This window comes from Microcebus murinus, chromosome X (genome assembly GCF_040939455.1).
Source record: "Microcebus murinus isolate Inina chromosome X, M.murinus_Inina_mat1.0, whole genome shotgun sequence".
NCBI classification, from domain to species: domain Eukaryota; kingdom Metazoa; phylum Chordata; class Mammalia; order Primates; family Cheirogaleidae; genus Microcebus; species Microcebus murinus.
The window spans coordinates 8,995,478-9,008,554 of record NC_134136.1 but is presented as its reverse complement, the minus strand read 5'-3'; the positions used below and the strand labels follow the sequence as shown (position 1 = coordinate 9,008,554).

Here is a 13,077-nt window from a genome sequence, read left to right as displayed (position 1 = left end):
TTGCCTAGGCCAGAGTGAGTGCTGTGGCGTCAGCCTAGCTCACAGCAACCTCAAACTCCTGGGCTCAAGCGATCCTCCTGCCTCAGCCTCCCGAGTAGCTGGGACTACAGGCACGAGCCACCATGCCCGGCTGATTTTTATATTATATATATTAGTTGGCCAATTAATTTCTTTCTATTTTTATGGTAGAGACGGGGTCTCGCTCAGGCTGGTTTTGAACTCCTGACCTTGAGCAATCCGCCCGCCTCGGCCTCCCAGAGTGCTAGGATTACAGGCGTGAGCCACCGCGCCCGGCCTGCTTTCTATTTTTAGTAGAGATGGGGTCCCACTCTTGCTCAGGCTGGTTTCGAACTCCTGACCTTGAGCGATCCACCCGCCTCGGCCTCCCAGAGTGCTAGGATTACAGGCATGAGCCACCTTGACTGGCCTATGCCCACTTTTTATTCAGCCTAAATGATAGACTGTCATCTCTATGAAAATCTGTAGTTCTTTTGAAAATCTTCTAGGCCAGGCACAGTGGCTCACGCCTGTAATCCTAGCACTCTGGGAGGCTTTAGCAAAAGGATTACTTGAGGCCAGGTATTCAAGACCAGGCAGAGCAGCCTAGCATGACCCCATCTCTACAAAAAATAAAAAATATTATCCAGGTGTGGTGCCACATGCCTGTAATCCTAGCTACTCGGGAGACTGAAGTAGGAGGATCACTTTAGCCCAGGACTTGAGGTTGTAGTGAGCTATGATGACACCACTACACTCTAGCCCAAGCAACAGAGCTGTATCAGAAAGAGAGAGACAGAGAAGAGGAAAGGAGAGGATAGGGGAGGAGAGGGGAGGGGGGAGGGAGGAAAGAAAGTATTCTACTGCTAAAAATGCTTTTCAGTATTCGATTTTGAAACTTGTATCTGTTTAGTTATAATTTTTAAAATGTTTTCCTTTTAAAGTATACTAAAAAGTATACTGAATTACGGCCCAGTGTGATGGCTCATGCCTGTAATCCTAGCACTCTGAGAGGCAGAGGTGGGAGGATCATTTGAGCTTAGGAGTTCAAGACCGGCCTGAGCAAGACCCCATCTCTACTAAAAAATAGAAAAAATTAGCCAGGCAACTAAAAATAGAAACAAAAAAAATTAGCCAGGTGTGGTAGCATGTCCCTGTAGTCCCAGCTACTCAGGAGGCTGAGGCAGGAGGCTCACCTGAGCCCAAGAGTTTGAGGTTGCTGTGAGCTAGGATGACACTATGGCACTCTAGCCTGGGCAACAGAGCGAGACTCTGTCTCTAAAGAAATAAATACATACATACATACTGAATTGTGACCCTTGTGATGAAATATAAGCCTTAATAAATAAATCATTTTTCTGAAAAAAATTCTATATATTAGGTCGTTATATAAGAAATGTCTGATTTCAAATCAAAGGTTTATTATATCTCAAAGAAGCATTACAGTTAATCAAAGTATGCACCTAAATTATAGACACAATTTTGCCATCTTAATAGTAGCTTGCTTACCCTGGCAGCAAAGAAGCCTGGAGAGCTAGTAGCAGTGAAATCGAGAAAAGCGTTTGCCACAGCTTGTTGAGAATTGAATATTTTTTCTTGCAAGAAGTGGTCCAAAGCCTGGAAGAAATCGTAGTCACTTTCTGCAAGGTCTGGTGAATACAGCGGATGACAGAGAGTTTCCAAGTCCAGATTCTATAGTTTGAGCAGCGTTGTTTTTTGGAACATGTGGTCTTGCAAGAGGATTGGCCTGTCTCTATTGACCAATCTCAGCTGCTTAATTGCAAGCATCCTCATCATTTTGTCCATTTGGTTGCAGTAGACATCAACTGTAATTGATTGACCAGGTTTCATGAAGCTGTGGTGGATAATATCAGGGCTGGACCACCAAACAGACATCATTAGTTGTGTGGGGTTTTTTGTTTTTGTTTTTGAGACAGAGTCTTACTCTATTGCCCAGGCTAGAGTGCCGTGGCATCAGCCTAGCTCACAGCAACCTCAAACTCCTGGGCTCAACCTATCCTTCTGCCTCAACCTTCTGAGTAGCTGGGACTACAGGCATGCGCCACCATGCCTGGCTAATTTTTTTCTATATATTTTTAGTTGGCCAATTAATTTCTTTCTATTTTTGGTAGAGACAGGGTCTCACCCTTGCTCAGGCTGCTTTCGAACTCCTGACCTTGAGTGATCCGCCCACCTCGGGCTCCCAGAGAGCTAGGATTACAGGTGTGAGCCACTGCAACCGGCCATTAGATTTTTTTTTTTTTTTTTTTTTTTTTTGAGACAGAGTCTCGCTTTCTTGCCTAGGCTAGAGTGAGTGCCGTGGCATCAGCCTATCTCACAGCAACCTCAAACTGCTGGGCTCAAGCGATCCTCCTGCCCCAGCCTCCCGAGTAGCTGGGACTACAGGCACGAGCCACCATGCCCGGCTGATTTTTATATTATATATATTAGTTGGCCAATTAATTTCTTTCTATTTTTATGGTAGAGACGGGGTCTCGCTCAGGCTGGTTTTGAACTCCTGACCTTGAGCAATCCGCCCGCCTCGGCCTCCCTGAGTGCTAGGATTACAGGCGTGAGCCACCGCGCCCGGCCAGATTTTTTTTTAATGAATATTCTGTTTTGGACTGTGTTTTGGCACTTTATCTTTATCCAACCATTGTTCTGAACACTTGGGATTCTCCAAAAGAATCCATTTTTCATCACATATCACAATACAGTTTAAAAATGATCCGCCTTTATGTTATGACAACAGAGAAAGGCAAGCTTTGAGACGATTTCTCTGCTGACACTCATTTAATTCATGTGGTATCCTCCTATCCAGCTTCTTTACCTTGCCGATTTGTTTCAAATGCTCCAATATTGTTGGAATAGTAATGTCAACCCTTGCTGCTGGGCCAGGTGTGTGGTGGTTCGTGCCTGTAATCCTAGCACTCTGGAAGGCTGAGGTGGAAAGATCGCTTGAGCTGAGGAGTTCGAGACCAGCCTGAATAAGAGCAAGCCCCTGTCTCTGCTAAAAAGAGAAAAAATTAGCTGGGCGTGATGGCTGAGTATTCCCAGACTCCATAGGCAGGAAGATCACTTTAGCCCAGGAGTTTGAGGCTGCAGTGAGCTATGATGACACCACTGCCCTCTATACTGGGCAACAGGATGAGACTCTGTCTCAAAAAACAAAACACAATAAAACCTTGCTGCTAATTCAAACATAGGTTGAGATGGATTCACTTCCATTATAACTTTCAGCTTATCATTATCCACCTATGTCTCAGGTCACCCACATGGCTCATTTTCAAGATTAAACTCACCAAAATGGAACTTCTCAAACCATTGACATCCTGTTCATTCATTAGCCACATCCTTCCCAAATACTTTGTGATATTTCGAGCTGTGTGCGCTGCATTGGTTCCATGACAGAACTCATATTCGAAAATAACACTAATTTTTTACTTATCTATAGTTTCTCAAAAATTGCTCTAAAAAATTGAAAGATAATCATAAACCAAAATGTGTGTTTGAAAGAATGAGGATGTACCTTCACAATAAAAAAAAAAGAAGTGTCAAAGATATCAACTGTCAAACTTAGTACTTAAGGAAATCGGACATTCTGTACTTAATAACCTAATATTACCTAAACAGTTGCATATGCTCATACAATCTAATCAAGATGAGAACAGTTGGACTGTGAATATTTTATTTTTTGTTTCCTAGTGTTTTGTGCTTGCTATGACATCTGGTCAGATGTGGAATCATATAAGAGGACCACCATATGCTCATAAGAATCCCCACACAGGACATGTGGTAAGGGAAGTCTGGGATTTCTTTCCATTGTAGACCAAAGTTAATGTAATGATTATTACCCTGTGAGACCAGTGCGAGCATATAAAGAAACTAGATTTAGTCTTGAATTTTCAATCTGTCTGTGTTAACAAGCTTCAGTTGGTGATAAGACCATGCAGTATTTTTAAAAGTGGGAAATTCCTTATCCCATTTAGTGAGTGAGTCCTTTTGACTAAGCTGACTAAGAATGAAAGTCAGCCTACAAATGAATAAAATAATTGATCAAGTATTTGAGTATTCTTGTATTTCTAAGCACCATGCTAGGTTGTTATTAAGATTAGATATAGTGATAAATAGGAAAAACAGGCCAGGCACAGTGGCTCACGCCTGTAATCCTAGCACGCTGGGAGGCCAAGGTGGGCGGATTGCTCGAGGTCAGGAGTTCAAAAACCAGCCTGAGCAAGAGCAAGACCCCGTCTCTACTATAAATAGAAAGAAATTAATTGGCCAACTAATATATATAGAAAAAATTAGCCGGGCATGGGGGCGCATGCCTGTAGTCCCAGCTACTGGGGAGGCTGAGGCAGAAGGATTGCTTGAGCCCAGGAGATTGAGATTGCTGTGAGCGAGGCTGACGCCACGGCACTCACTCTAGCCTGGGCAACAAAGCGAGACTCTGTCTCGAAAAAAAAATAGGAAAAACATGATCTGTATCTTAATGGAGTCTACATTACTGTACCTCATGGTCTTGTACACTTAGATACTAATTTTCTCAGCTAGGTTCACAGTCAGGTACCTGTAGTCCCAGCTACTCAAGAGACTGAGGCAGGAGGGTTGCTTAAGCACAGGAGTTCCAGATCAGCTTGCATAATATAGCAAGACACTGTCTCTTACAAGAAAAGAAATCCTAGGCCGGGCATGGTGGCTCACGCCTGTAATCCTAGCACTCTGGGAGGCCGAGGCGGGCGGATTGCTTGAGGTCAGGAGTTCGAAACCACTCTGAGTGAGACCCCGTCTCTACTAAAAATAGAAAGAAATTAATTGACCAACTAAAAAAAAAATATATATATATATATACATATATGTGCATATATATGTATATATATATATATACAAAAATTAGCCGGGCATGGTGGCACATGCCTGTAGTCCCAGCTACTTGGGAGGCTGAGGCAGGAGGATCACTTGAGCCCAGGAGATTGAGGTTGCTGTGAGCTAGGCTGACGCCATGGCACTCACTCTAGCCTGGGCAACAAAGTGAGACTCTGTCTCAAAAAAAAAAAAGAAATCCTAGTTTTGTAATATATTCTGTTGTTGTAAACATAGTATAAGTACAATGAAAGTCTTTTCATTGAGACTTTCAATTGAGAATAAATAATACAGAAATAGCTTTTATAGTAATCAAAATTTTTAATGGTGAATGCTACAGACTCAAAGTATGTTACATGCTTATATACATCAGATGAAATAATAATTCCATAGAGTTTAAAATATCCCGTTTTAGGGTTAGGATACCAAAATTTAATATATATTTAAAGATTCCATTTTGTCTTTTTTCCCACCTAGAATTATATCCATGGAAGCAGCCAAGCCCAGTTTGTAGCTGAAACACACATTGTTCTTCTGTTTAGTATCCTTTTTACAATAAGTCTCTGTTGTTATATTTTAATTTGTCTGTTTTCTCACAGTCTTGTGTTCCCTCTACAGCATTTGGTTAGGGCTGCTGTCTTAATGCAGGTCATAATACCCTTTGGAAATCATTACTATGTCATCCATCCCAACCCAATCAACTAAAGATACCAGAAACAAACCTACAATCTGGTAAAGCCAGGTTTATTGGCTTATTGATACAAGGAAGACTGCATATCACAAGAACCATGAGACATCTTTTCAAAGAAAACAGGGAAGATGGTGGAATTTCGGTGAGATTTAAATGAAGCATTGTTTTGATAGGCTAAAAGCAAAGCAAGACTGAGTATAAAAGTATCAACATCAGATCTGGAATGTGAAGTAGACCCAGGGTTCTGTTTCCTTGGAAACTACAAAGATAAATGTGAGATTTTGTCTTCAAAATCTCCTTATTTGAAGTTCTGTACCTTGGTTGTAAATTGAGGCTACTTAGAAATTGTACTTGTAAATTGCGTGACTTCAGTCCTCCAGGCAAGAATGGAATGTTTCATTCTTACTGGTGTAATTTCAAACAGTCTATGATTTTAGAGAACATTATTTCTCACTGAGTAAGAAAACAAATGGTTATTCAAAGACAGGAGTATTTTGACATTTTACAGCTGTAGGGTGTCCTAGAGAGAAATATTATTTCCTGTGGACTTATATGTGTATTGTCCACAGCGGCTTTATATGTGTATTGTTCCATTTTCTTGAATGGCAGGGCAGATTTTTACTTAGTCAGACTGAGCTAATTTTTACTTGCTGTCATTTAAAACAAGATGCCTCTGTAAACTTCAGGGAAAGGTAAGAGTAACATCAGATAAATAAGACTCCAAATTTTACAGTATTACTAAACACAGTTTATCCACCTGAATACATAAGCAGTGACACTGTGGAACAAATCAACAAGGTGAATAAATGTAATGTTTCAAATGTAATGTTTCTAGAGTTGTGTTTCCCAACCAGGGTATCCTAACATTGATATACTAGAATCAGTTGGAGCCCAGGCTGTTGGAAAGCCTACCCATTTGCTGTGCCTTCTCATTTTGACAACTAGATGACTTAAAGGTCATCTAGTTCAACCTTTATTCTATTGAAAATGAATAGGAAATAAGGCCGGGCGCTGTGGCTCACGCCTGTAATCCTAGCTCTTGGGAGGCCGAGGCGGCCGGATTGCTCAAGGTCAGGAGTTCAAAACCAGCCTGAGCAAGAGCGAGACCCCGTCTCTACTATAAATAGAAAGAAATTAATTGGCCAACTGATATATATATAAAAAATTAGCCGGGCATGGTGGCGCATGCCTGTAGTCCCAGCTACTCGGGAGGCTGAGGCAGAAGGATCACTGGAGCCCAGGAGTTTGAGGTTGCTGTGAGCTAGGCTGACGCCATGGCACTCACTCTAGCCTGGACAACAAAGCGAGACTCTGTCTCCAAAAAAAAAAAAGAAAATGAATAGGAAATAGGAAAAATATGCTAAGAATTTTGAAAGTGATTACAATCAATATGAATATTTGGCTTGGCATATTGATACTTGCCTGTAGTCCCATCTACTCCAGAGACTGAGGTGGGAGGATTACTTGAGTCCAGGAGTTTGAGGCTGCAGTGAACTATGATTGTGCCTCTGTACTCCAGCCTGGGTGACAGAGTATGACCCTGTCTCAATTTATGTATGAGTAATTGGATCCCTTAAGAAAATTACCCTAAATGTTTTCTGATTATAAAAGCAATTTAAGTTAACTAAAGAAAATATAGAAAATCCAAGTAAGTATAAAGAAAAAATTCAAAACCACTTGGAACTGCCGTCTTTAGTAAATGTTTTTGTCTTTCCCAGTGTTATTTTACTATGTCAATGATTAGAGAGATTTTAAGGGAAACATTCTGAAAAAAAATACTAAGCTTTTGGTTTTACTTGAAGGACAAATGATGTTTTCTCAGAACAGTGTTCTTTTCTAATATGGAAAGTATATTTACTACTTAAAACACATCCCACAGCCAAGAGAATTAATCTATTCAGCCACGAAATGGTGGGCTGAAAGACTAATAAGCAACACCTAGTCCCTAGGAGAAAAAAAGAAGATTGCAAGGAAAATATTGCCAAACTTTTTTTTAAATCCTAAGATGTAGGTTGAAAATATTCATTTATAGTTTGATGAATTAACAAATTATTGCACCTTGGAAAATTTTCAGTGTCTGGAAATAGTCTTAGTTAACGGAACTTTGAAATTGAACAATGGAGCAAAAGAGCAGTTAAAATTGTAAAATATTAATTAATTGATTTGGAGTTTGTTGGTCTTTTAGCTTTATACTAAATTTTTTAATATAATTATATAAGAAGCTTAAGAAATTAGAATTTTCTTTCTTTTTATTTCTGCCTACAAGTTAAACATTAGCCTAAGGTTTCGTATATATTTAGAATAGATTGCAAACCTGTTAGGATACAGAATTTCTTTTTTTTTTTTTTTTTTTTGTGGATTTTTTTCAATTTATTTAATGGAGGAATTACAAAGTTACAGAAGAATGTGATTGGAATACCAAGCAGGGAGTAAATGTGCTGGGAAAAGTAAATATTATTTGATCATTTGTTCATTTAACAAACTTGTGCTGAGTGGTACACACCACAGAAGTAGAGGGATCCAAATTATATTCAGGCCTGGCATAGTGGCTCACGCCTATAATCCCAGCACTTTGGGAGGCCAACTCGGGAGAATCGTTTGAGACCAGGAGTTCAAGACCAGCTTGGGTAACATAGTGGGACCCTTGTCTCTACACAAAATTTAAAAATTAGCCAAGTGTGGTGGCATGTGCCCGTAGTCCCAGCCACTTGGGAGGCTGGGTAAGGATCGATTGAGCCCAGGAGTTTGAGGCTGCAATGAGCCATGATCACACCACTGCACTCCAGCCTGGGTGACAGAGCAAGACCCTGTGTCTAAAAAAAAATTTTAGGCCGGGCGCTGTGGCTCACGCCTGTAATCCTAGCTCTTGGGAGGCCGAGGCGGGCGGATTGCTCAAGGTCAGGAGTTCAAAACCAGCCTGAGCAAGAGCGAGACCCCGTCTCTACTATAAATAGAAAGAAATTAATTGGCCAACTGATATATATATAAAAAATTAGCCGGGCATGGTGGCGCATGCCTGTAGTCCCAGCTACTTGGGAGGCTGAGGCAGAAGGATCACTCAAGCCCAGGAGTTTGAGGTTGCTGTGAGCTAGGCTGACGCCACGGCACTCACTCTAGCCTGGACAACAAAGTGAGACTCTGTCTCAAAAAAAAAAAAAAAAAAAATTTTAAACTATACATTTTTTTTTTATTTTGAGACAGAGTCTCACTCTGTTGCCCAGGCTAGAGTGCCGTGGCATCAGCCTAGCTCACAGCAACCTCAAACTCCTGAGCTCAAGCAATCCTTCTGCCTCAGCCTCCTGAGTAGCTTGGACTACAGGCATCAGGATACAGAATTTCTTGTTAGTTTGGTTATTAATATGCAAAATGGGTTTTTTTTTTTAGGGACAGTCATGTATACAGATTGCAAGACTGCCTTAAGTGCTATGGACTACAATAGTGAGACAGTGGATAATTTTGTCACACATAGGAAATATTAGGAAATGCTTAACTCCTCCTCCCTCCTTTTTTTTCTTTTCTGTTTTTTTCTTTTTCTATACCCATTATATGAGACCTCTTCTTTTTTTAAAGTAGACATGCTGCCTAAAGACCCAAAACATAGTTTTCAGTTTCCTTGTTGATGAGAATTAATAGAATGAGACCACCACTAAGTAGTAGTTATGACTTTGGAAAATATCCACATATTTATCATTACTTTAGTATTATATAATTTACTACATAATTAATAAAGCAAACTATATGATAAGTTGCCTGATCTACTATGTAACTTTTAAATTACATTTTAAACTTCTTAATTTGAAGTGTTGCATTCATGCAGAACAGTTCACAAATTGTAATTGTGCAGTTTGAATTTTCACAAAATGAATACACCTGTATAACCAGCACCCAGATCAAGAAATAAAACTTTAGCCACATCCCAGAGCATCCTCCCCTTATCACCCTTCCTGATCACTACCTTCCCACCCAAAAATAATCCTGACTGCTAACACCATGGATTGGGGTTATCTTTTTCTTAACTTTACATAAATGGAATCCTACAAAAAATATATTTGAATTTTTAAAATAAGGTAGCAATATGGAAAAGTTTCACCCATAATCTAAAGCCCTAATATTAAAAACTATGTTTATTTTTGTATATTCTCTTGCATTCTTTGCCCATATGTATGGTTTTATCTTTTGGAGACAGAGTCTTGCTCTGTTGCCAGTGCTAGAGTGCAATTGTGTCATTATAGCTTGCTACAACCTCAAAATCCTGGGCTCAAGGGATCCTGCCTCAGCCACTCGAGTAGCTGGGAATATAGGCACGTACCACCACACCCGGCTGATTTTTAAATTTTTTTTGTTGAGATAGGATCTTGCTATGTTGCTCAGGCTGGTCTCAAACTCCTGGCCTCAAGCAATCTTCCCATCTTGGCCTCCCAAAGTGCTAGGATTAACGGTGTGAGCCACCATGCCTGACCTTTATGTATGTTTTATGGTGAGAGTGTTCCTTTTTTTGTACTTTATAGACATGTTTTGCATGGAGTTTCGTATCTTAATATAGTATAAGCATTTTTTGTATTGTGTGACCTTTATAGTTATAAAAATACATGAGGATTACAGAGAAATCTAAACATACAAATAAGAAAGAAATTAGCCATCATTCTTAATGATTATATTATGGCTCTATCATAATTCAATTATTCAATTATTGAACATTACAAAGAATGTTTTCTAGGAGATAAGAAATAATTTGGCATATCTCCCAGTTTTTAGAAGATTCATAACAAAGTGTACAAATCTATCTGTTGCTCTTGATATGATGTCTAAATTGTTTTCCGAAAGGATTTTGCTGCCAAAAATGTATACGTGCACTGGCATCCCTGGTAAGTCCTAACCATCATTATGTGTCCTCATTTTTTTAAACTGCTAATTCAACGAGCAAATAAATTATATTCAATTGTTTAAATCTACCTTGGATAATAATAAAGTAATTTAAACATTTTCAATAGTTTTGTAATTATGCTTCATTTTATGCAAATGTCTTTGCCTTTATCATATATAATGTACTTTCATTGTACTAGCTTTTTTTTTTTTGTTTTTTGAGACAGAGTCTCACTTTGTTGCCCAGGCTAGAGTGAGTGCCGTGGCGTCAGCCTAGCTCACAGCAACCTCAATCTCCGGGGCTCAGCCATCCTCCTGCCTCAGCCTCCCGAGTAGCTGGGACTACAGGCATGCGCCACCATGCCCGGCTAATTTTTTGTATATATATATTTTTAGTTGGTCAATTAATTTCTTTCTATTTTTGGTAGAGACGGGGTCTCGCTCAGGCTGGTTTCGAACTCCTGACCTTGAGCAATCCACCCGCCTCGGCCTCCCAAAGTGCTAGGATTACAGGCGTGAGCCACCGCGCCCGGCCTTACTTTCATTCTACTAGCTTTTAATAGCCAGCCTAGTTATTGTATGTTATAGAATACTGCCTCTATTTTCTGTTCAGTTCTCCCTGAATAACATTTAATGATAATTATATAATTATTTATTTCATTGTTTATATCCCCCGCTAGAGTGTAAATTTGTCCATGGAAGGGTCTATATTTCGTTCAACTTTGTAACTTCAAAAATTATTAGTGCCTGCCATATAGTAGGCAGTGTTAGTAAAAAATTTAAAGAATCAGTAATGAAATGAACCAATACAAGTGGAAGTGCATTATAGCTCTTGACAGCTGGGAATAGCACACAAAAACCTTGGGGTATATAGCAAGATAGAAAACTCATTGAAAACAAACGCATTATAGCCCATGATACAAAGACAAACAGTCCCCAGAACAAGTCTTAACGATTAGAGAGTACCCAGTAACCAAAGCCTATAGAAATGATCAATCTTTGCATGAACCCAGATATAAAGAACCTCAGTAAGAACAAACTGCTAGAGAAGAGACTTACTTGGCTGAGCAACTAAAAACATGATGAATGGGCATCATCCCTAACAAGAGGCTATTGAAGAGAGAGTGCAAGATGGTAATGAAAGGATGAATACTCAAATTATAGAGCCAATTATAAATTCAGGCCTCATCTGAACACCTATTTTTCCCTTTCTCCTTAATTACAACCACATACAATTGTGGCATACAATGTGCATGTGTATATGCATAATTTGGCAATTTTGTACCCTTACTGGTATTCTCTAAACTGCAGGGTGAATCTTTTCTACTGGAACATATTCTATTTGCTTTAAAACTCAATTGTGCTTATTTTAATATTCAACCATGCCATGTGTTATCTATTTGCACTGGTAGTTCCATTTTGTATTTATGTAGCTCCTATTATCAAGCTGAATAAAAGTGAGGTCATAGCCACATGTAAAATTGTCCTTTTATAGAATAGGATAAAATTAGGCAGCTCAGTTGTAATTTGTGTTTTAAAGGTTAATTGGTGAAAATCTGGTAAAATTTTTGAAATGTTAATATTTTTCAAAGAAGTAGTTAGTAGTCTTTCTAAAATGGTGCATATTTCAAGCATGTTGATTGAGGGAATAAAATGTTATTTGAAATGGCTACGTAATATTTTTTAATGTGTAGGGGGTCGAGGTAATTGCTGAATATCCAGGCAGGTTATTTCAAAGTTTAATTTTTTTTTTTTTTAGAAACAATTTCTCTGTTGCCCAGCCTGGAGTATAGTAGAATGACTCTAGCTCACTGCAGCCTCCAACTCCTGAGCTCAAGTGCTCCTCTTACCTCAGTCTCCTAAGTAGCTGGGACTACAGGAATGTGCCACCATGCCCAGCTAACTTTTTAATTGTTTCTTTGTAGAGACAGGGTCTTGCTATGTTTCCCAGGCTGGTCTTGAACTCCAGGCCTCAATCAGTCTTCCTGCCTTGGCCTTCCAAAGGGCCGAGATTACAGGAATGAGCCACAGTGCCCTGCCTCAAAGTTCAATTTCAGGAAATCTCATATTTTGTCTGTAAGTTACAGTGGGACATTTGCTAAAAATATCAGTTTTTCTTTGTACAAATGAAGTAAGTAATTTTCTAATCTTAATTTTAAAAATTATATCTTCATAGTAAATAATTGTCATGCTGTATAGATATAAGATTTCTTAGTTAATATTTTATAATTCAGTTGAAGATTTATATATTCATTTTAATTTTCTTCATGAGAAACTAGGAATAGTAAAATGGTATGTCTTTTGTGTCTGTGTGAATTTCTCCTTAACCAATTTTTCTCAGATGGCGGAGTTACCTTAGGGATGGTACTTTTATGTGAAGCTGCTACCTCTGACATGGATATTGGAAAACGAAAGAGTAAGTTATATCGTATGCCAAAATGTAACAGTTCTGCCTTTAATACAAAAAAGAATGATCTCTTAATCATATTTCCCCTTTGTTATAGACTAAGTATGTTATTTTACTCCTTTACTATTACAGAAGTAATATATGCTCATTATAGAAAATCTAGAAAAAACAGGAATATAAAACATTTGGGGAGAGATTTACCCTTTATTCCACCATGGAATGACTAATAATTTTAAAATTCAAATATATTTCCTTT

The 13,077-nt window shown here is 39.0% G+C and overlaps 1 protein-coding gene across 1 annotated transcript in view; it reads left to right on the top strand.

Annotated features, from left to right (window-relative positions):
- Positions 1–13,077, top strand: part of MAGT1 (magnesium transporter 1) — a 48,055-nt gene that overhangs the window by 24,194 nt on the left and 10,784 nt on the right. Inside the window, exons 6-8 of the mRNA XM_020284952.2 lie at positions 3,703–3,792; positions 5,338–5,401; positions 12,756–12,830. Coding sequence (XP_020140541.1) covers positions 3,703–3,792; positions 5,338–5,401; positions 12,756–12,830 — 229 coding nt within the window. The remainder of the gene's footprint in view (positions 1–3,702; positions 3,793–5,337; positions 5,402–12,755; positions 12,831–13,077) is intronic.